The following is a 24,950-nucleotide window of genomic DNA, read 5'->3' as shown; positions in this document are numbered from 1 at the left end:
AAGGGTCAAATTACCACCAGGGTCATAAAACTACTCCTGGAAATGCCCACAACTCCTACGAAAGCCTTGTCAAATATATGTTCTTGGGAGGCGAAATGTCTTGTAATACGACCCTAAGAGTATTTGGCCTACTATCGAGATGTGTTAACATTCTCAAAAGAACCTGAATTATAAATATCGATTATATACGTTCAGTAACACAGCCAGTCTCTTTCTTTATAACATTAAAAAAATGTATGTTTTCGGTTTTCACCTCGGACTCAGCCGCCACTGTGGCTGCCATAAATGCAGCGATTGCTCACTGGGAGCAAAACACCTGCATCAGATTCCAGCTCACGTCCAACCTCGCTCAACGGCACGTCAGTTTTATTGAAAGGTCTGGATGCTGGTCGTACGTCGGCATGCTGGCCCAGAATGGACAAGACATTTCCATTGGAAGTGGCTGCAAAGAAGTAAGTATACTATGGTAATATTATGTCGTAACACAATAAATTATATAGTTACCATACTGCCCTCCCCAATACCGCTCACTCTACACTGGTTCTGCTTCCATGACATACTCTGTTCCCTCAACATTTAAAACTTATGCCACTTGGTTTAACTGTCTTTCCATGCCTCTACTGATTCCTTGCATTAAACCTTCCCATGAAGTCTTCTCCTAGAAACCTTCCTCTATTAAGAAACTATACGAAAGTAAATGAAATTCAGGAGTCGCAGCTGTTTGCACAGAAGATGACAGCACCACAAAAACATTACCATTGATAACTAAATAATAATTAGTAATAATAAGAGATGAGATAATAATGAATAACAATAACAAAAATAATGGTAGTTATCATCATTATCAATATTGGCATTGATATCATTATCATTGTCTTTATTTTGATCATATTACATGCATTTTATATATATATATATATATATATATATATATATATATATATATATATATATATATATATATATATATATATATATATATATATATATATATATATATATATATATATATATATATATATATATATATATATATATATATATATATATGTGTGTGTGTGTGTGTGTGTGTGTGTGTAGTTATTTAGTTGCCAGTGAACTGACAAAGTCTTAATAACATCGTTCTCCTCGACGCGGGTCAGCTCGGCACCGTCGCCCATGAGATCGGCCACGCCATTGGGTTCGTGCACGAGCAGAGTCGCCCCGACCGTGACGACTATGTGGTCATCAATTATGGCAACATCCAAAGTGGCAAGGAACACAACTTCAATAAGTACAGCACGTCAGTGGTCAACACCTACGGCATACCATACGACTACTCATCCGACATGCACTATGGTTCTACAGTGAGGGACTTTGCATGAGTATGGTTTCCTTCTTCTCATGATGACTATACGCTCCCTTATTGTAAAACGTCTCGTCGTCTTTGGGCCAGTTTTACAGTCAAATACAGCAAGTTTGTGAGCTCCCCTACCAAACGGGGGCTTCGTGGTGCAGTGGTTAGCACACTCGGCTCACAATCGAGAGAGCCCGGGTTCAATTCCTGGGCGGAGTGGAAAAATTTGGGCGGCTTTTCTGATACCCTACGCCCCTGTCCACCCAGCAGTGAATGGGTACCAGGTATTAATCGGGGGTTGTGTCTCGTCTCCTGGGGTCTGTTCCCTTCTCCTATAATTCCTTCCCCCTTCTGTCTCTATCCGGCATATGACCACAGATGTTGCGCCGACTAAACCAAACTTTCCTTTTCCCCAACTAAACACAAAATACGACGAAAATTCCTTGTAGCTCTAGTTGATATAAAAAGGTGGAGGGAATTTTAGGAAACTACACAGGAAATCTCTTTACTAGTATATCATGTGATGAGTAGAAATAGCGGATCATTGTAGTGGATATGGTTTAGTTTGGGCGATAACAATGACAGAGGGCCAGTCTCACAGTTCCCCATGATGGGTTAGTAAGCTCCCAAACCAATAGCAGAGCCTTCGAAATTTTCTTGTATAGTGTCTGGTGTTTACATTTAAGTTCACAAATTTCATGAAACTATACAGGAAGTCTTGTGTATTTAGTGTGGCATCGAAGACCTCCCCATTTTGGATTGTATGGGATTCTCTAGTTTGGTTCGGGCTGTTACGAAGACACTGTGTTGGACTGTGAAATCGGCACAGAGTGTTGAACTGTCGAACTGGCCCTTAACTCCCCGCAGCAGACTCCCCCTTGACACATTTTTCAGGGCTTCACCAACAACGGCCAGACGACCATCGCCACCCTATATCCCTTGGCGCAGGAGCTCATCGGCCAGCGCACGGGACCCTCTCACAGGGACATACTATTGGCCAACACCATGTACGGCTGCATCGGTGAGTATGATATCTAAGTAATTAAGGGGCTACTATTACACTGGGCAAATTTTCCGTGGATCTTCAGTCAAACCACGATTTCCGCTGGCGTGGTTCTCATTTGTTTCTTGTTATTGCTGCTGCTGATGATGATGGTGAGTAATACCCTCGTCCTTCGGTGAAATCTACCGTAGCTTTGGAAGATCGTGGACGTGCTATGCTGTGGTATACGGTCACTGTTCTTCCCTTAAGTTGTGGCTGCCATTAATATTACTATAATTTACAAAATGAATTGCTTAATCTTCCTATTGATAAAAAAAGGGGTGTTATTTTGAACGTGTTGGAGTTCTAATTTCCACGTACAATTTTTTTTTTTCCAGGCAAAAAAACAAGAGTTAAGTGTAAGAGTGCTGAGTTGTAGTTTTCAATCTCCTTGGTAACAGAATAAATTTAATAGAATACAATATGAATTTGTGAAAAATGGTAGTTTCTGATTACTAAATACTTGATGCTCACTTAATGTTCGTTATTTTTCTATGGTATATTGTAAACACGGCCAATTGCTTTTCATCAGTTTTTAGTGCCCTGTTCTCTGCAGTAAAAGTATCTGAATGGATAAATTTTAATTTGAAGTTTATATGTATGATACATCAGTCTTAACCACTTAAATGTGGTTATGCTTTACCATAATTTGATCATTACCTTCAAAGTCTTTTTATGACACACTTGCCATATTTTCTGTGTTACTGCTAAATACAATAACACAAATTGTCCCTAATGTTTGTCAGAGAGGCCTCAGAATTACCCTAAAACTCCGCGCTTCTCTCGCTCCAACCACCCAACATTTTGAGCTGGGCTAAGACACCATCGCTTCTCACATCAACTATTTCTAAAGGTCAAAGAGGGGATCAATCTGGTTTTCATAAGTGTTTTTTAAGGTTCATGGCACAGAAGAAGGGTCAAACTACCACCAGGGCCATAAAACTACCCCTGGAAAGGCCTACAGCTCCTACGAAAGACATGTCAAATATGTGAACTTGGGCGACGAAATGTTTTAAAATACGACCCTAAGCCCCAATGTTTCAAGGTCCTAAATACGCCCCTGGTCTCCAATCATTTACATTCCGCAGCAGTGTTGCCTCTCTGTTTCCAACCAATATTTTCATCCTGACTGCGAGGGGAGGAGGCATGCTATAAAAAAATAAAAAGTCTGTTCAGAGCATGAAGGCGGTTCATGGTGTGGCAGATTCCTGAATTCCCATGAGTGCGGCGCTGCCAGTTCGACCGCCAATTATCAGATTAGCACCGTCTCCCTACCTACCCACCCACAACCCACCTGTATATCTCTCTCTCTCCCTCTCGACCCGGGGGAGGGACCTAAGGAGACACCCCGACCACCACCACCACCACCACTACCACCACCACCACCACCAAAACGTGGCACCATGGGAAAAAATCGTTGCCACATGTCAGAATTTATACAAATCGCTTTTATAATCCTAAACATCGACACTCATTGTTCTATGTAGCTTCCTTTACTATATACATAATATATAAAATATCACTTTCAACTAGCACATGAATGTGAAATAAGAGAGAGACGCATGTACGAAGGTTGATTTGGCAGCATGGCTATAGGTAAACGACGATACCAGCTCCACCCTGAACCGACTTCATGCTCTGAACAGACTATAACTGCATGCCTCCTCCCCTCCGCGGCCTCACACGACTTTGAACTCTTGCTCACCCCTATCCTAGCCAAATCTCTTATGCAAGTGTTAACCAGCATTTTCATTCCTTCGTCCCTCTCTTTGATAATGTCTGGCACAGCCTTCCTTGGTCTGTATTTCCTCCTGTCTGTGACTTGAACTCCTTCCTATACTGAAGGGGGGCTTGTGGTGCAGTGGTTAGCACACTCGGCTCACAACCGAGAGAGCCTGGCTCGATTCCCGCGGAGTGGAAAACTCGGGCGTCTTTTCCGATACTCTACGCCCCTGTCCACCCAGCAGTGAATGGGTACCAGGTATTAATCGGGTGTTGTGTCCCGTCTCCTGGGATCTGTTCCCTTCTATAATTCCTCCCCCTTCCTTCCTTTCCAACTTTCCTATACTGAAAAATGAGCACGTTTGCTTACTCGGACTTATTGTAGGAATTTATCTTTTTTACAAATAATGTTTATATCGCTCCTATTTTAACACTCGCCAGGCTTCAACCACCATTACTTTTTCGAACCGTTTCCATCGGCAAAGTATCCATGCACTTACCATGCACTTTGAATTACATGATGAAAAAATCCCATCGCTATAAGTAACAAACATGTATGCATATGGTAAGGTATTAGTATTAAATAATTTGACCGTCAACACCAACTACAATGATCAACGATTTTAATTTTTTCAAAGATAAGTGGCTTGCTGCTTGCGGAGTGGACGCCGACCCCTGCCAGAACGGCGGGTTTTATGGAGAAGGCTGCGCTTGTGTGTGTCCCTCGGGCACCTCAGGGGCCAACTGTGAGACGGTGACGGGAGACTACTACGGTGATTGGCCGCCCCTTTGCACACCTTGTCTCTGGAGCTCTCAGAATACTTGTTCTCTTTGTTCCTCTGTAGTGAGGAAGCACCTTACGATAGCTTGGCTCTTGGGATAAAAGAGGATAACAGTTCAATCTTCAATTACAGTGTAGTCCAAGAATTCCTCATTAAATTATATCTATAGTTCAGCGAACCTTTTTGAAAACTTGGAATGATCCAGTGACTATATTATCGTTCTTTTTCTAGTGGATTATGCAAAATCAGGCTGTTTCGGCATAACTGTTGACACCAAACCTCGTCTTCCACAGACGAGTTGACGAATCCCTGCACTGAGAAAGTAACTCAGGAAGGCACCCTCACCTCGCCGGGCTATCCAAGCAACTACCCAAAGAGTGAGTGAGAGAGATTTACATAGATTTACATAGAAAATCAGACCACACAGACCCCATGGTCCAGACTAGGTGGCCTGTCCTTAAACCTAAGTGCTTCTACATCAATCAGATGGCTCCAAAACTATGCATTTCATCTCTAGTTGATATTAAGTTGAAGGAAGTGACGGTCGAGCTTGTTTTTAAAGGAGTCAATCGTGTTACACTGGACCACTGAAGGCGGGAGCTTATTCCATTCTCGCACTACAACGTTGGTGGAGAAAAGGAGAGAGAGAGAGAGAGAGAGAGAGAGAGAGAGAGAGAGAGAGAGAGAGAGAGAGAGAGAGAGAGAGGTTTGTGTGTGTGTGTGTGTGTGTCTTGTACAGAAGCCAGACACAGTGTGTGTGAGCGGGCTCCCTTTGTGTGGTGTGTTCACCCTCTGTTCCGTTCTCCCTGCCCCGCCAGTCCAGTGCGTCAAGTGGATTGTAGCTCCCGCATGCCACGTGCCCAGAGTGACCTTCTCAGACTTTTACCTGTACGGAGAGAATCCCTACTGCGGATCGACTACAGAGACGTGCTGCTACTTTGATGGCCTGGAGGTCAGAACCGACAACTTGTACGACGGTGAAGTGTGAGTATACAGAGACCCTGCTCGCTCTGCCATTTTTTTTTTTTTTTACGTGTACGCCTGTAGCGCCGGTAGGCTCTCTTGAGGGGCCTGGATGGAAGTCGACCCCAGCTCGTCATGGCGCAGGCAGGTGTTTATAGTGGCGTCATCTTCTCTTGGCTCATGCTGTCCCCGGAACTCGTTCTTGATTCACTTGGACGGTTTCCTCTAGAGTCCGGGTTGATGGGTGGTCTTCAGGACAGCATGTGGGTAGTTTTAAGCCACTCGGCGGTGACTGAAAAATCCGAGGTGGTAGCGTGGGGATTCGAACCCGTGTCGTCCATCACGCGATGAATGTGGGCCCAGCACGCTACCACTCAGCCACCGCCTACCTGCCCCGTGACGGCGAGCAAGGCTGCCACTGTTACTGTTACAAGGCGTATTCACTTCTAATTATTACGTAACAAGTTTAGTTTGTGATATTCCTTTGTGCCACTAAACTTGCACGATGGTGACCGTTTTTGGACCCTCCTTTTCTTGTATTTGTATCTTTATATTTTATTTTATTTGCATCAACGTGTATTAAAACAACTCTTTTATCACTCATTAATTACTCCATAAATGATCTCACCGTCTCGTATCCCTGGTAGCGTGATCCGGCTTTAAGTTGTTATTGGAGACTGGTGTTCGGGGATAAACAAGGGAAAAAGAAAATATACATTTATTTAAAATTAAATGAAAGTAATTTCCTTACGCAATATTCTATGCTCAGACGATCATAACACTGGCATATTCAGCAATGGATACAACATATGACAAATGACATGCCTTAAACATAATACTACAATATGTGCCCAGTTGTTGCCAATAATAATAACACTCGTCATTCCACAAGCAGTGGTTTGTATCTCTCTGCTTACATCACAATCATTATATACTCTCCTCACAATTCCTAATAACACATTCCTATAGTATAATCTACTACAATTCACGGAAACACCAAATTATACCACACCCAGTGGTTTTACCTTTGCTTTACTTCGCAATAAAATAATCACAATCCTGTCCCACTCACAATCCTACTACACATCTCCTACATTATAATCTCCAGGACAATACAGTCGGTTTCCCTTAGATCCTCGAATTTCTACTCACGATTAAGATCACAACAGCCATTCTCAGCTGAGTGAGTAGAGCAGCTCTGCTTGAAGCGAGAGCAAGGCTCAGTCTGCTTATACCACCGACTTCTAGGTCACATTTTTCTTTGCTTGAGGCGGACCTACATCCTTGACACGCCCTAATTTTCTACATAACCAGTAGCCAATACTTCCTGTCAACAACCATTGGCTCGCTCATTATGTTGTATTGTTTACTTCTCCTGCTATCCGTGATTCACTCTTAAAACACTCCCACAGTGACTTCTCTGTTCAGTTATTCGCTTATACCATGTCGTCACGACTGACGTCACATGTTCAGAGTCTTTTGAATGGTCATCCACACATTCTGACCAAGCCTCCTGGGTATCTGTTTTCTGTATCTGGGTCTGGGTATCTGTTTTCCGTTACCCTCCTCGTTACCCTCCTTGTTAGTGTTTGTCCTATCAGATGTTTACACTGTTGTATATCTGTTACCCTCCTTGTTAGTGTTTTTCCTATCAGATGTTTACACTGTTGTATATCTGTTAATCTTGTTAGTGTTTGTCCTGTCAGATGTTTACACTGTTGTATATCTGTTACCCTCCTTGCTAGTGTTTGTCCTGTCAGATGTTTACAAAGTTGTATATCTGTTACCCTACTTGTTAGTGTTTGTCCTATCAGATGTTTACACTGTTGTATATCTGTTACCCTCCTTGTTAGTGTTTGTCCTATCAGATGTTTACACTGTTGTATATCTGTTACCCTCCTTGCTAGTGTTTGTCCTGTCAGATGTTTACACTGTTGTATATCTGTTACCCTCCTTGTTAGTGTTTGTCCTGTCAGATGTTTACACTGTTGTATATCTGTTACCCTCCTTGTTAGTGTTTGTCCTGTCAGATGTTTACACTGTTGTATATCTGTTACCCTCCTTGCTAGTGTTTGTCCTGTCAGATGTTTACGCCTGTGTTGTTATGGTCATTCTTCTGTTTGTTCGTTTTCTGGGTCCCAACACCGTGACCACTCAAACTCTTCCAATCCTCGGCAGGTATTGTGGCACGGACATCACTGCAGGCCAGACCTTCACTGGAACCGGTCAAGAGATGGTTTTATACTTCAGGGCGATAAGTAATAATATTCGCAGGGGATGGTCTGCCCAACTCGCCTTTGTGCCGCAACCGGGATGCACGTAAGTGACAAAAAAAAGAGGGATGGGAGAGTCTCAGGACCAGTGAAGAGTAGAATCACCCTTCTGCGTTGTATCTTCATCAGCCTGTGTTTATTCGTAGATCGCAAATATTTTACATCCTAACGATTCCTTTTTTTTTTTTTTATTTCTTCAGAACCACCACTGCAGACACCTCCACCACCACCACCACCACAGCAACAACAACCACCACTACAGAACCTTCCACCACCACCACCACAGCAACAACCACCACTACAGAACCCACCACCACAGCAACAACCACCACTACAGAACCCACCACCACCACCACCACAGCAACAACAACCACTACAGAACCCACCACCACCACCACCACAGCAACAACCACCACTACAGAACCCACCACCACAGCAACAACCACCACTACAGAACCCACCACCACAGCAACAACCACCACTACAGAACCCACCACCACAGCAACAACCACCACTACAGAACCCACCACCACAGCAACAACCACCACTACAGAACCCACCACCACCACTACAGAACCCACCACCATCACAGCAACAACCACCACCACCACCACCAGCCCACCACCACCTAGATGTTTAATTCAGGCTGTCAACGGAGTGTTCTACTGGTCCTCCCCCGGCTTCGGCATCACCAACTACCCGAATAACTTCAACTGCGCAGTGCGAGGATTTTCGGTATGTGCCTTACTTTTCTGGCCGTGGTGGGCGAGGCAAGTAATAGCTCATTCCAGCGTCACAAGGCGTCCATGATATTACGAGACATGATATTCTATACCAGAGGAGAAGAAAGCCGAGTTAGGGCCGCTTTCACAGTCACTTTGTTTGTTTTTATCGTTACCAATGACAGAGATCGACGCTATAGTTTTCCACGTGAAACTATCCTATGGGGTAGTGGCGGCTGCAGAGGACGCGCGCGGTGTAACGCGTGGGGGGCACGGGGCGGGGCTCGGCTAACACCGCCGCCGCCACTACCCCATCGGCCAGTTTTACGTGGAAATACTATAGCGCGATCGCCGCCATTGGTAACGATCAAAACAAACAAAGTGACTGTGAAAGCGGCCCTCAGTGCACTGCCTAAGATCATTGTTCTGTCTGCAGTTCCTATTCGCTTGCGTTTCCATTTTATTGATCAAATCAAGAATTACTGTTATAAAACGCCTTGACGCTGATCATATCTAAGTAGTCAGGGCATACACTATATATCTCTCGCATTTCCTGGAAGCTGAGAAGATGGCGCCACTATAAACACTTGCCTGCGCCATGACGGGATGGGGTCGAGTACCATCCAGGCCCCTCAGGCAAGCCTACCGGCGCTATAGGCGTACACGTAAAAAAAAAAAAAAAAAAAAAAAAGACTTTCAAATAAGAAAGTGCATTTTACACACACACACACACACACACACACACACACACACACACACACACACACAATCAAGAGGAGGGTATCAGGACACCTCTTCTCACGTAATTGACTGCTCTTTCGGCCACCTCTTCGGACTCTTTACAGGAGCAGCGAGTAGCGGGCTAATTTTTCTTATTGTTTCCTTTTTTGTGTGCCCTTGTGCTGTCTCCTTTCCTGTAAACACACACACACACACACACACACACACACACACACACACACACACACACACACACACACACACAGCTAGTTATATATCCTCGAAACACGCCACTAACAATATGACTCAGGCAGTTCACAAAGTGTCCAAAATAATAATTCCACTCGACGTAGTAGTGGAGTGATAAAAGGTGCCACGTTATTTTTGTAGCAAACCCGCATACAGGCAAACGAGTCAGGGCTTATTGAAGTGTTCCTTTGCCTGTTCAGACGAGATCCATGTTGACGCTGAAACTGGAAACGTTCACGCTGCAGAGAGCCAGGAGAAGGAGATGCGTGGATGGCGTCGAGTTAACATTCTTGTACAATCGAACGAGAACGTGAGTAGCGTGTGTGGTTTGTTGCTTGAGTGACTAAAGGTGTGAGTGTGTATGTTTAAGATGTACAGTAACAGGTGATGCCTTATACAGCGGAAAAGTTGGAAAGTTTCGTTTAGTCGGCGCAACATCTGTGGTCATAAATTATGACGGAGAGAGACAGGAGGGGGAAGGAGTTATAGGAGAAGGCAACATCTGTATCCATATACCGGAGAGAGACAGGAGGGGGAAGGAGTTATAGGAGAAGGCAACATCTGTGGTCATATACCGGAGAGAGACAGGAGGGGGAAGGAATTATAAAGGCAACATCTGTGGTCATATGCCGGAGAGAGACAGGAGGGGGAAGGAATTATAGGAGAAGGCAACATCTGTGGTCATATACCGGAGAGAGACAGAGGGGGAAGGACTATTAGGAGGAGGCAACATCTGTGGTCATATACCGGAGACAGACAGGAGGGGGAAGGAATTATAAAAGGCAACATATGTGGTCATATGCCGGAGAGAGACAAGAGGGGGACGTAGTTATAGAATGGAACATCTGTGGTCATATGCCGGAGAGAGACAGGAGGGGGAAGGAATTATAGGAGAAGGGAACATCTGTGGTCATATGCCGGAGAGAGACAGAAGGGGGAAGGAATTATAGGAGAAGGGAACATCTGTGGTCATATCCCGGAGAGAGACAGGAGGTGGAAGAATTATAGGAGAAGAGAACATCTGTGGTCATATGCCGGAGAGAGACAGAAGGGGGAAGGAATATTAGGAGAAGGCAACATCTGTGGTCATATACCGGAGACACAGGAGGGGGAAGGAATTATAAAAGGCAACCTCTGTGGTCATATGCCGGAGAGAGACAGAGGGTGAAGGAATATTAGGAGAAGGCAACATCTGTGGTCATTTTTTTTTTTTTTTTACAGCAAAGGAGACAGTTCAAGGGCACACAAAAAGCAAACATTAATAAAAAAAAGCCCGCTACTCACTGCTCCTAAAAAGATTCCAAAGAGGTGGCCGAAAGATAGGTCAGTTTCGGGAGGAGAGGTGTCCTGATACCCTCCTCTTGAAAGAGTATAAGTCGTAGGCAGGAGGAAATACAGATGAAGGAAGATTGTTCCAGAGTTTACCAGCGTGAGGGATGAAAGAGTGAAGATGCTGGTTAACTCTTGCATAAGGGGTTTGGACAGTATAGGGATGAGCATGAGTAGAAAGTCGAGTGCAGCAGGGGCTGCGGGAGGGGGGAGGCATGCAGTTAGCAAGTTCAGAAGAGCAGTCAGCGTGGAAATATCGATAGAAGATAGAAAGAGAGGCAACATTGCGGCGGAATTTAAGAGGTAGAAGACTATCAGTATGAGGAGGAGAGCTGATGAGACGAAGAGCCTTAGCCTCCACTCTGTCCAGAAGAGCTGTGTGAGTGGAGCCCCCCCACACATGAGATGCATACTCCATACGAGGGCGAACAAGGCCCTTGTATATGGACAGCAACTGTGCAGGGGAGAAGAACTGGCGGAGACGGTACAGAACGCCCAGCCTCGAGGAAGCTGATTTAGTAAGAGATGAGATATGAAGTTTCCAGTTGAGATTTTGAATTAAGGATAGACCGAGAATGTTTAGTGTTGAGGAAGGTGATAGCTGGGTGTTGTCAAAGGATAGGGGATAGTTGTTTGGAAGATTGTGTCGAGTGGATAGGTGGAGAAACTGTGTTTTTGAGGCGTTGAAGGGCACCAGGTTCTTCTTGCCCAAATCGGAAATAATAGTAAGGTCTGAGGCTAAGCGTTCTGCAGTCTCCAGCCTTGAGTCGTTAAGTTCCTGAAGGGTGGGTCTTCTATTAAAAGAACTTGAATAATGCAGAGAGGAATCATCGGCGTAGGAATGGATAGGACAGTTCGTTTTGGAAAGATCATCAACGAACAACAGAAAAAGAGTGGGAGATAGGACAGAACCCTGTGGGACACCACTGTTAATAGATTTAGGGGAAGAACAGTGACCGTCTACCACGGCAGAAATAGAACGGTCAGAAAGGAAACTGGAGATAAAGGTACAGAGAGAAGGATAGAAACCGTAGGAGGGTAGTTTAGAAAGCAAAGATTTGTGCCAGACCCTATCAAAAGCTTTTGATATGTCCAGCGCAATAGCAAAAGTTTCACCGAAACGGCTAAGAGAGGATGACCAAGAGTCAGTTAAGAAGGCTAGGAGATCACCAGTAGAACGCCCCTTGCGGAACCCATACTGGCGATCAGATAGAAGGTCAGAAGTGGAAAGGTGCTTTTGAATCTTCCGGTTAAGGATTGATTCAAAAGCTTTAGATAGACAAGAAAGTAAAGCAATAGGACGGTAGTTTGAGGGATTGGAGCGGTCACCCTTCTTAGGTACAGGCTGTATGAAGGCATACTTCCAGCAAGAAGGAAAGGTAGATGTTGACAGGCAGAGGCGAAAGAGTTTGACCAGGCAGGGTGACAGCACGGAGAGAGACAGCAGGGGGAAGGAATTATAGGAGAAGGGAACATCTGTGGTCATATGCCTGAGAGAGACAGGAGGGGGAAGGAGTTATAGGAGAAGGGAACATCTGTGGTCATATGCCTGAGAGAGACAGGAGGGGGAAGGAGTTATAGGAGAAAGAAACATCTATAGTGCAGCAGATTGCTGTAAAAATCGTTCAGATGGTGAAACAAGCATGAAATTTGGCACAAACATTCCTAAGACTACGCTCTCTTAGAAAAGGGCGCTGGCCACCTGAAAATCCAAGATGGCGGCTATTTTTCAAAATGGCCGCCATCTATGTTGAGATTCACCGGTTTGGGAGCATCTATTGGATGGAATATGCCATTTTTTTTTTTAAACCTCGACTTTTAGGTTATAAAAATGTTCCATACCACACATTTTATTGAAAACCCTTACTAAATGAATTGTAACCAAGATGGCGTACAAAATGGTTGCCATAAAAGAGTTTTTTTCTATCCACAGCGCTAGCAGACATAGAGACCAACTGTTTTTATTTAATGGTATATTCATGTGATCAGACAGTTTAACTAATATGTTATTTTCAACTGAAATAGTAATGGTATGGTCACATACAACATTGTGTCTAAGACTGTAACCATAAAAAGAAAAGAAGAGAAATACGGACTAAACGCAACCAATCTATGTATAGGTCTCTCAACCTACACCTTTGAAAAATTCGAGGATAAGAAGGTAGGCATAGCATGACACGTTGGATGCTCAAGCTAGATTATCTACTGAAGAGAGGGCAATATTTATCTAGACTTCACATTTGCAAGTGCACATAGCTGTGCAGGGAAGACCCAGCTTGTAGCACTTGCACCTTACCCGACAGCCTGCTTTGCATCCACATTTGGCAAGCTGTTGGCAACTCTTGGCTAAGGGCGAGTTGGTTGTCCAGAGGACTTGCCATGCTTCACCAGACTTTTGCCATCCCCACTCAGCAGGGTTCTCTGGCTGTGGCTGACACTTGGTGGCCTGGCCCACACACAACCAGCCTGGTACGCAGCACGCTTGGTGTGTTGGAGGAGAGCTCCCCTGGTTGGAGGAATGGCCTCATATGCCCTTTGTTTTCTGGCAAACATATCAAGTCTAGCCTCATCCACAGTGCCAGCAGTGCTGGATCTGTCATACATAAGTATGACAAACCTCTCCAGGACCTTCAGGTCACTCTCTTCCACTTTGAGAGGGTAGTGACTCAGTTTGGAGAACACAGTGGAGGCCTCTGGAAAGATGTTCCATGTCTGCCAGGCGGTCTTCTTGCCCTTGCTCCGGAAGGCTGACACTGTATCACAGCCTGTGAACGCATGGAAGAAGAGCATGCCATTCACCTTCTCCTGGCCCAGAGAGTTGCACAGGTCATGCACAGCAATCCAGCGCAGGCTCTGGCCTTGGCCAAATGCCACCCATAGCTTCTCTAGCCCTAGATTGTGGAGAGTGGAGAAAGCACTGACTGCAACGACAAGAACATCTGTGTCATTTACTTTAACCGTGATGGTCTTGGCTCCATGTTCTGTGGCATATTTGGCATGGAGAAAGATGCGGGTGTCAGCTTCCTCATGAGAGCACTTTTCCAGTCCCGGAAGACTAGCCTCATGAGTGCTGAGGACAGCAGACCCTTTCGTGGCAATGACAACATTTGTGGCATACATCTGGGCAACTTTGTCTGCCAGGAACTGGAACAACTCTGTCTTGTTGGCATCATGTCTAAGGAAATTGCGCCAGTTGGATGGAATTGTTTTCTTGTCTGTCACCTTGCGCCTTCCTCCTTGACCACGTTGGAGCCTGGCCTCAGCTTTGAGGCTGGATGTATTGTATACATCAAATACAAGATGTGTTGATGTGTACTTGCTGCTATAGGATTGTATCACAGGCAAGAAGTCGCAAAGTGCATAGCCCTCAAAGGTCTTTCCTTTCTTTGGTGGCAAGGCATGGACCAAAGCTGATCCATCTACAATGAGGACACTAAACTAAACTATACTACAACTACTAGTCTAAGACTACAGGATTAATAAAGCTGGATTAGCTGGCACTGAACCCCATGCTGAGTTACACAGCAGTGATGTCACCAGTGTGCCCTGGTTGTGTGCAGACATACACTCTTTTACATTTATTAATTTTCCTTCAAAATTGATGAGTTATTCGAGAGAGATGGCCTCATTAGGATCTAAAACCACAGAAACCAAGATCCATGCTTAAAACGATAATTGTTGAACGGGCATTATTTCTCATTATAATTATTGTTTCTACCTTTTCTTGGCAGCCATATAGCCCCCATATTTAAAGGTAAACTGTACTGGGAAGCTACAGAAACATAATATTCACAAGAAATAGTATGGAAGAGCTTTACCATATTGCTAGAAGCAAATACATGCCATTCTAGTGAAAAATTAGCCAAAATCTGTCGATACTGGCCGCCATATTGGAATTTGGCCGCCATATTGAATTTTTTGCGTAGCCAGCGCCCTTTTCTGATAGAGGGAACTTTAAAGAGCACTTGTGCAAAATTTCATGCTTGTTTCACTATCTGAACGATTCTTATGAAATATGCAATTATCTGCTGCACTACTATGGTCATATGCCTGAGAGAGACAGGAGGGGGAAGGAGTTATAGGAGAAGGGAACATCTGTGGTCATATGCCGGAGAGAGACAGGAGGGGGAAGGAGTTATAGTAGAAGGGAACATCTGTGGTCATATGCCTGAGAGAGACAGGAGGGGGAAGGAGTTATAGGAGAAGGGAACATCTGTGGTCATATGCTGGAGAGAGACAGGAGGGGGAAGGAGTTATAGGAGAAGGCAACATCTGTGGTCATATGCTGGAGAGAGACAGGAGGGGGAAGGAGTTATAGGAGAAGGGAACATCTGTGGTCAAATGCTGGAGAGAGACAGGAGGGGGAAGGAGTTATAGAAGGGAACATCTGTGGTCATATGCCGGAGAGAGACAGGAGGGGGAAGGAATTATAGGAGAAGGGAACATCTGTGGTCATATGCCGGAGAGAGACAGGAGGGGGAAGGAGTTATAGGAGAAGGGAACATCTGTGGTCATATGCCGGAGAGAGACAGGAGGGGGAAGGAGTTATAGGAGAAGGGAACATCTGTGGTCATATGCCGGAGAGAGACAGGAGGGGGAAGGAGTTATAGGAGAAGGGAATAGACCCCAGGAGACGGAACACAACCCCCAATTAATACCTGGTACCCATTCACTGCTGGGTTGACAGGGGCGTAGGGTATCGGAAAAGCCGCCCAAATTTTTCAACCTGCCTGGGAATCGAACCCGGCTCTCTGATTGTGACCTGAGTGTGCTAACCACTGCACCACGAAGCCCCCTATACAGCGGCAGGTAAGGGTAGTGTCAAGGATGGTCCGTTTGTTTAATGGGTAGTTGTTGCATTAGTGTGTTAATAAAATGGTTGGGCGTTTTGTACCTCGACACGGAGAGTTATGGGGAGGTTTATAAATGGATGAAGGGCTTTAATAAGGGAGACATTCATAAGGTTTTGTTGGTAAGAGAACCGGGTAGGACCCGAAGTAATAGGTTTAAACTTTATAAATTCAGATTCAACAGGGACATAGGCAAAAATTGGTTTACTAACAAGGTGGTGGATGAGTGGAATAGGCTTAGCAGTCATGTGGTGAGTGCCAATACAATTGTCACATTCAAAAATAGATTAGATAAATTCATGGTCAGCGATATTAGGTGGGGTTAGATTCACGGGAGCTTAGGTTCAAAGGAGCTGCCTTGTACAGGCCTACCGGCTCTTGCAGACTCCTGCGTTCTTATGTTCTTATGTTCTTATATTAAGGAGGAAGAGCGACGTGGGTTTCCATACTTAATTCACATGTTTGGTTGGCAACGAGTAGATGGGAACGATGCCCAGCGTTACCAGATTACCGTACGCATAGCATTGTATTTTCCTGTTTCTGGCCCATAAATATTGCAAAAAAAAGAGCATCAATGATTACCGATTTTAACGATAATTATAAATGCATATCGTTATCTTTGTGGGTACGATAGTTTTTGGTCAGAAATCGGCAAAAACAATACGCCAAGTACGAAAATCTGGTAACGTTGACGATGCCACTACAGACGACGCTGGGTAGGCGGTGGCTGAGTGGTAGCGTGGTGGGCCCACATTCACCGCGGGATGGACGACGCGAGTTCGAATCCCCACGCTACCACCTCGGATTTTTCAGTCACCGCCGAGTGGCTTAAAGCTACCCACATCTTGTCCTGAAGACCACCCATCAACCCGGACTCTAGAGGAAACCGTCCAAGTGAATCAAGAACGAGTTCCGGGGGCAGCATGAGCCAAGAGAAGATGGCGCCACTATAAACACTTGCCTGCGCCATAACGGGCTGGGGCCGAACACCATCCAGGCCCCTCAAGCGAGCCTACCGGCGCTATACGCGTAGACGTAAAAAAAACAAAAAATCTATAACCTTGTTCTTAATCACCAGGTTGTGTGGATCTCGATCAGGGAGAGTTTTTACATCGCCATCTTTCAATTTCAACGCGAGATTCTTCACCAACCCCAAGAGGACCTATCAGGGCTACAACATCTCCTTCACGCCTGCAACCACAAGTTGTCACCAGGTAAGGAACGTTGTGGACTTATCTGAACTTCTCCGGCAATACACAACTGTGCTGCTTGCTAAGTTGTCACCAGGTAAAGGGACTAGGGCCGTATTTGAAAACATTTCGTCGCCCAAGTTCACATATTTGACAAGGCTTTCGTATGAGTTAGGGCATTTCCAGGAGTAGTTTTTTTTACCCTGGTGGTAGTTTGACCCTTCCCCAGTAGCATGAGCCTAAGGAACCACTCATTAGAACCCGACTGACACCTTTTTTGACCTTTAGAAAGAGTTGATGTGAGAAGTGAAACTGTCTTATAATACAACCCTATTACACTGGGCAGATTTTCCGTGGATCTTCAGTCAAACCACGATTTCCGCTGGCGTGGTTATCATATTTCCGTGGTTGTCTGACGTGTACACGATCTTCCAAAGCTACGGAAGATTTCACCGAAGGAAAACGGTATTACTCACCATCATCATCATCAACTATAACACGAAACAAATAAGAACCACGCCAGCGGAAATCGTGGTTTGACTGAAGATCCACGGAAAATTTGCCCACCGTAATAGTAGCCCCTTAAGGAACATTGTGGATTTATCTGAGCTTCGCTACCTCGGCAATATACAACTGTGCTGCTTGCTAAGTTGAGATTCTCGCCAGATGGACATACTGACAGTAGATGTATAATATTATCCATTGTATATATTTTTTTGTGTTTAATAATAGTAAGATAAATTATGGAACATAGTTTGTATTTGAATTCGACCCATCGTACAAGCACATACGAGAGCTGCTTATAATCCCTGCTCGATGCACCCTCAAGCCTGGTATCATAATCACAATGGTATCCATCCACAGATAATCACGGCAGCTGTTGGTCAGACTGGCACAATAACTTCCCCTCCAGCAGAAAAATACTGCGAATACCGAATCCAGGTAAAAACTGATGTAACACAAGAAAGGTATTAGTGTGTGTCTCTCTCCACAACACTGCCACTCCTGCGGGGGTGTCGACAAGAGATTTGTTTGGTCATGTCTTCTATTTTCATCAGACCTTATCCCGTCCGCTGCGATTGGCACGAATTTGGCCTTCACTGGTAGCCTGGTAAAACATACTCCCAGGTCTTTCTCTGCCTCTGTGGTGGATAGTCGAGTGTTTCCCATGTGGTATTTGTGTGCTGGATATCCCTTCACTGGTAGCCTGGTAACATATAGTCCCAGGTCTTTCTCTGCCTCTGTGGTGGATAATGGTGTTTCCCATGTTGTATTGGTATGCTGGATATCCCTTCACTGGTAGCCTGGTAACATACACTCCCAGGTCCTTCTCTGCCTCTGTGGTGGATAGTGAAGTGTTTCCCATGTGGTATTGGTGTGCTGGATATCTCTTCACTGGTAGCCTGGTAACATACACTCCCAGGTCCTTCTCTGCCTCTGTGGTGGATAGTGGAGTGTTTCCCATGTGGTATTGGTGTGCTGGATATCCCTTCACTGGTAGCCTGGTAACATATAGTCCCAGGTGTTTCTCTGCCTCTGTGTTGGATAGTGGAGTGTTTCCCATGTGGTATTGGTGTGCTGGATATCCCTTCACTGGTAGCCTGGTAACATACACTCCCAGGTCTTTCTTTGCCTCTGTGTTGGATAGTGGAGTGTTTCCCATGTGGTATTGGTGTGCTGGATATCCCTTCACTGGTAGCCTGGTTACATACACTCCCAGGTCTTTCTCTGCCTCTGTGGTGAATAGTGGAGTGTTTCCCATGTGGTATTGGTGTGCTGAATATCCCCTCCCAAGATGCAGGGCCTTACATTTTTCTTCATTGAATTGTAGCAGCCAGTTTTTGTTCCATTCCTGTAGCTTGGTGAGGTCTTCTGGTAGGAAATCCGCATTCAAGGGGTTTAAACAATCACCACCAACTCCACAAAAGATTACATTAAACTTGAGTCCTCCACACGTACTATGCGCTTGCTTCCTCCAACACTCCAGTGATTTATAACACTATCACTTGCTCATCCCCCCTTCAAACACCCATTTTTCTTCGAGCAGGTCGCCAGTGAAACAGAGGCCCGTTCCATATCTACCTCTAAGCTAACGCAACTCTTTTCTTCTTTCTTTTTTTTTTTTGTCCAAAGGCTCCTTCTGGAAGTCGCGTGCAGGTCGACGAAGTTACATCTAGGATTCGAGGGACAAGGAACTGTGCAATTGACTGGCTTCTGCTGAACGGGAGGAGTGAGAGGATGTACCCGCCAGACACCAGCTTAATTATCTGCGGCAAGAGGGTAGTGTCTTCACCTCTGACATCCGAGACCAATGAGATGTACGCAGCTTATCAAGGCACCAGGAGGAGAAGCCGCGGTGTCACTATCAAGTATACCGTCATCTAAGTCAAACGTTCCTTGATTTTCTCGCTTACTCCGTGGACGATGCAATCACTACTCCAATGTATCTGTATGGGCACGAATTCATTATTACACCTGCGACCCTTTCAGTTTACCTCTTGCCCACGATGTTTCTTTGTTTAAAATCATATCACTGGTAAGCCAAGTCAGCTGATAAACGAGGAACAGTAGCATCCTTATAGTGTTCTACAATAACCGCCCCAAGAAAATAAATATATGCAGCAGCTTCATGTATCATTCATACTCTCTCTCTCTCTCTCTCTCTCTCTCTCTCTCTCTCTCTCTCTCTCTCTCTCCCCGTGTCATTGCAGACATGCTAGTGTTATGCACAGAAATTTACTGATCACGTGAGTGCCGGCTACGTCGTTTTTTCCGTATTGTCTGCAAAGTTTGTTTTTATAGCAAGGGAGGAAGCTCAAGAAAAAAAGCCCGCTAGAACCTGCTCAAATGACAACAACAACAACAACAACAACAACAACAATAACAATAACGCTACAACCAGAAGACGAACATGAAAAAAAAATAAACGAAGAAAAAGAAGAAAAAGAGGAAATGGAAGACAAAGAACAAAAAAAATAGAAACAAAAGCAAAAAAACTATAAAAAAACAAAAAAACAAGAACAAGAAACATATATATGGTGGAGAAGATGAGGAACAACAAGAAAGGTAAATGAAGGATACGAAGAACAACGGATAAAGAAGAACAAAAAACAAGAACGGAGAAAGAAGATAAGGACAACAACAACTTGAGATTCAGAGGGAAAATAATGAGAGGCCAGGAGAGAGGTCAACTTCGAAAGGAGAGATGTCACGATAATCTCCTCTTCAAAGAGCTAAAGTTGTAGGCAGGAGGAAATACAGGCGAGGGAAGGCTGTTCCAGAGATTACCAGCGGAAGAGATGAAAAAACAAAGATGGGAATTTGACAGACAAGGGATGAGGAGATAGGAGAAGACAGACTGGGTACAGATTACAAGAGTCAGACAGGGATGTGTCCTGTCGCCAGACTTCTTTTCTCTATACGATCAACGAGTGATAGGAAAATTGGAAGATATGGATGGAATTTTAATTGGAGGTAGAAATGTTAACAATATAAAGTATGTAGACGACACTGTACTTTTGGCTGACTCAGAGGAGAAACTACAAGCACTGGTGTACAGGATACAGGAGAGCTGTGAGCGAAAAGGGCTAAAAATCAATGCCAGTAAAACAGTGGTTATTGTGGTTACAAAGAAAAAGTAAATTTCGAGTGGGGATACGGATTGGTGAAAGGCTTATTGAGCAAGTATAAAAATTTAATTACCTTGGGAGCATGATTAGTGAAGACGGAGAAAGTGAGAAGGAAATAGGCAGGAGATTATGTATAGCAAAGACGGCATTCGGAAATATGAGGAAACTGCTGAATAATTTGAGTATGAATATGGAAATGCGATTGGGATTATTAAAATGTTTTGTTTGGTCAACTTTACTATATGGTTGCGAAACATGGACAATCATAGCAAATACAAAGAAAAAGATAGACGCAGCGGAAATGTGTTTTTAAGGAGAATGTTGAGAATTCCCTGGACAGACAGTGTGACAAACCAGGAAGTTCTGCAAAGAGCAGCAGTAGATAGGCAATTAATGAAAAGTATAAGAGGGCGACAACTAAAGTTTCTGGGTCATGTGCTAAGAAGGAGAAGACTAGAAAGTGACTGCTTGCTTGGAAGAGTGGAAGGAAGAAGAGCAAGAGGACGTCAAAGAATTAAATTTATGGATAGCCTGCTACAAGACATGGATGGAAGACACAGTGTGGCAGAAGTTATGAGAATGGCTGATGATGGGGAGAGATAGAGGTCCGTGATCGCCGACGTCACAAGACTGGCACCTCGGTAAAGGTAAAGGACGCACCGTAAGCCTTCTAAGCAGTGGCGTACCGAGGGGGGGGGAGGGGTGACATGCCCCCCCCCCCCCTTTTGCAAAGAAACATAATAATGAATAAATAAATGTTACAGGAAAATAATAGGAATATGTATATTAGTATTACGATTACGAATGTGTGTGTGTGTGTGTGTGTGTGGAGTTGAGAGCTCAGTGGCACCGAGTGACCGAGTTATTTCCCCTTTGGTTTTGTTTTGAGTTAATGGTAGGACATAAGGTTTGCTCTGAGTGAAAAAAAAGTAATGCGTTAAATGATGGGCTCATAAAATTGTGTGTAGAGTGCGATGTCAAGCTGTCAACTGGCGGACGGGTGTTTGTAGCGGGTGACAGGAAGAAGAGGAATACGAGATTGGGATGGCTCTGGCAGAGAGAGAGAGAGAGAGAGAGCACGAAAGTCGTAAGTGTGCCTCCTCTCCTTCTTGCCTCTCAAATTTACTTGATTTTAGGTGTAAGGTGCAGTCAAAGTGATTGGAGGACTATATAATTATACTGTAGAGGCACCAAGTGAATTTGTCTGGTGACAGTGGTGAGTATGTAGTAATTAATTCTGTATTATGACGGGGAGAGTGGCAGGCGACGCGAGACGCGTATGGGACCTGTAAGGTCGACCTTTGCCGCTATATTACCACCTTTAATGACCGTTTTGTGCTTGACAGTGGACAGTGTAGAGTGGCTGAGTGACTATTGTATGTTCAGCACCTGAACAATGGAGCTGCTGAGTTGAATAAGAGCAGGTGATCTATTCTGAGAAACATTCATTGACGACGTAGGCTCACATAGCCTATTCATGTTATCCGTATAATATTTTCTGACCACAAATTTAAAATTTCTGAAAATTATGATTGATAGATTTCATTTTCTGTTTATGTAGTACTTTTTTACTGTAGCGTGTGTCATTCCTTGAATTCCCGCAGGCTTGGGATTTGTGCCTTTCCATTCTTTACATATTTCCTCCTTGGTCACAAAACGCTTCACGTACGTACTCTAACTGGTGTAGGAAAGTCACCACTGACTCGGCTGATGCCCCGGATAGTTCAGTTAATCAGGTAGGGAAATAATGAAATAATGATTAAGAATAATTACTGCAGAACACGTTAGGTGAAGAATCAGCAGCCAAGCCTAATCTAAAGCAATAAGTGACCCAGGTTTTCTCATGAGTTTGGAAGTGCTCACCTCAGTTCTAAGTGTCACTAAACCCTTGCCAGAAAAGATGCAGGGGTCACAACAAGAACTGATAATGCTCTTGGAAGTGTACAGAGCTGCATAGATGCATTTCAGTCCTATCGTGATGGAAATAAGTTCAACCAACTTTTTGCCCAAGCTGAGGAAAGGTACGGAAGCCAGAAGCCTTGAACAATCAGTGGTCATCAGAAACATAATTAAGGCTAACCCTCCAACAGCAAATGGCATGCTCCTTCCTTCTCCTTTGTTGTTTTACTTGCAACAATAAACTATATCAATCAATCCTCAATCATAGGAGTACTATCGAAGAGCTATTTTTCTCCCATTTTCGGACACTGCTATAGCACAACTCAGGGAAAGGTTTGCATCTGAATACATTAGGAGTTTTTGTTGGGAAATCTAAGTATCGTTAGTTTTGTGGGTGGGACATTTTTTAGCCTGAAATCGGGAAAAATAAGCAGCTTAGTACGACACTTTGGCAACGTTGCGAGTAGCGTTGCCATATTGTCGTACTCAGAACATCGCATTTTCCTGTTTCTGACCCATAACAACTGCAGATAAACATCGATAATTAACCATCTGAACTCTAATTGTGAATGTATATCGTTATCAGTGTTGCCTCGACAGTTTTGGGCCTCAAGCAGAAGAAAAAATTATGCCTAATACGACAATATGGTAACTTGCGAGCGACGATGCGAGTCAGTGCTCCGTCCACCACCATCGAGGCAGGATGTACGGCGGTGCTCTCCCTCCTCCTCCACCTCCTGAGTATTCCTGGCGGGCAGCGATGAGCAAGCAGAAGAGACGCAACGCCTTCTTCTTCTACTTCATGATGGCCAAGAAACCCGAAGTAGAGAAGCGGCTCAAGAGAAAGGTGGATATGGCCAAGCTGGTGACGGCGGAGTGGCAGGTGAGGTACCGCATGGCACTCACTGGTTCCTCCTTTATTCTTCCCTCCCTCCTTCCTTCCCCCGTGCCTGTCTTATCTAGGAATGCTTATCTAGGAATAAATAGTGGGGAATTAAGAGGACTTCTTATGATGCCCCCCACCTCTTAGGACTAGTTAGCCAGTATCTTAGTTAATCAAATCAAGGCGTCTGTCATAACGCGCTTTAAAAGTGGCTATTGTTGGGGCAGTTACCACACACTCATTGTCATCAGGGTTGTGTGGGCTGCCGGGTGCTCCGGTAAGGGCGATTAGGCGAGGTGTGGCACTGTTACGTAAGACTTGCAATCGAGCTTCAAGGGTTCGTGGCAGCGCTGACGTGCTTACCTAGCGAAGATAGAGTTGGACTGGGGTGCTGAAGGGGACCGTGCCATCTAGTGGCTGGAGGGGGCCCGGGCCCATAATTATAAGCTAAAATATCAAAATATTCAAATAATACACATTGGCATGGGTTAAGTCCAGGGGCCCATGTGTCATGCCCCGGGATTTTCTTTTTCTATTTCCTCTATTTCCCAACACGTCCTCTGCTTGTATCGAAACACACGAGAAATTAATCAAGACAAGGTGAGGGTATTCGCCGGCTGCCTGGCATTGAACCAACGTGACGGGAGAGCCACTCCTTACCGAGTCGGCCAAAGAGGTACCCCGCTAGCTAAGTGGGTTATGGGAGGCTCGTTCATCAGGCCTTGTCGCCGCACTACACATGTACCTTGGGGGGCCCATGTGCCATTGACAATTAACATAGCATATCAGTTGTGATCAATATTGAAAATTTAATGAATTAAAATATGTGGGTCCTGCAGAGCACTTCGGCGGAAGTGGGACCAGATAAATAAGAAATACGAGTAAGTACATTGGCACACGGGCATATAGGCTAGTCCGATCCTGAGTGAAGATGCTTACCCAGTGAAGGTATAAGAGGCAAGAGAGTCATAAGGGCCTGGTGCCTCTTCTCTGTTTCTGTTCAGCCTCAACCTGGTCATATCTGTTCTTAACCCGGTGGTGGCAGCGGGGATCATGTTTCTTAAAGGACGCTCTAAGCGAATTAATGAGAAAAAATCATCACTCGTGCAAACCATTTCATAATATATATCAACTCATTTGTGATCAGTTTATGCTTCATCTATTTTGGGGGGGTTATGTCATGGCAAAAATTTGGCCCGTTGCTGGTACACGGTAAAGCCACAAATTTCGCCTGTCGCTGCTACCGGGTTAAACATATTCACACTAGTGCTGGTGATTACATGTTCAGTGAGGCTGTTCCACTTGTTAGTAATCCTCAGGGTTGGCATTAAAAAACCCACCCAAAAACACACAAAAATAAA

The 24,950-nt window shown here is 44.6% G+C and overlaps 1 protein-coding gene across 1 annotated transcript; it reads left to right on the top strand.

The window, feature by feature from the left end:
• The first annotated feature begins 401 nt into the window (after positions 1-401).
• LOC126980775 (mucin-22-like) lies at positions 402-19,580 on the top strand. Its single transcript, XM_050831057.1, has 12 exons — positions 402-452; positions 1,143-1,346; positions 2,231-2,357; positions 4,739-4,873; positions 5,176-5,259; positions 5,701-5,866; positions 8,024-8,164; positions 8,319-8,853; positions 10,010-10,119; positions 17,067-17,202; positions 18,043-18,120; positions 19,312-19,580. Exons 1-12 carry the CDS (start codon positions 402-404, stop codon positions 19,561-19,563), a joined length of 2,019 nt encoding a protein of 672 aa, XP_050687014.1. The 3' UTR covers positions 19,564-19,580.
• Positions 19,581-24,950: the final 5,370 nt, after the last annotated feature.

Source organism: Eriocheir sinensis, chromosome 45, assembly GCF_024679095.1.
Source record: "Eriocheir sinensis breed Jianghai 21 chromosome 45, ASM2467909v1, whole genome shotgun sequence".
NCBI lineage: Eukaryota > Metazoa > Arthropoda > Malacostraca > Decapoda > Varunidae > Eriocheir > Eriocheir sinensis.
The sequence above is the reverse complement of the archived record's forward strand: the minus strand, read 5'-3'. Positions and strand labels throughout refer to the sequence as shown.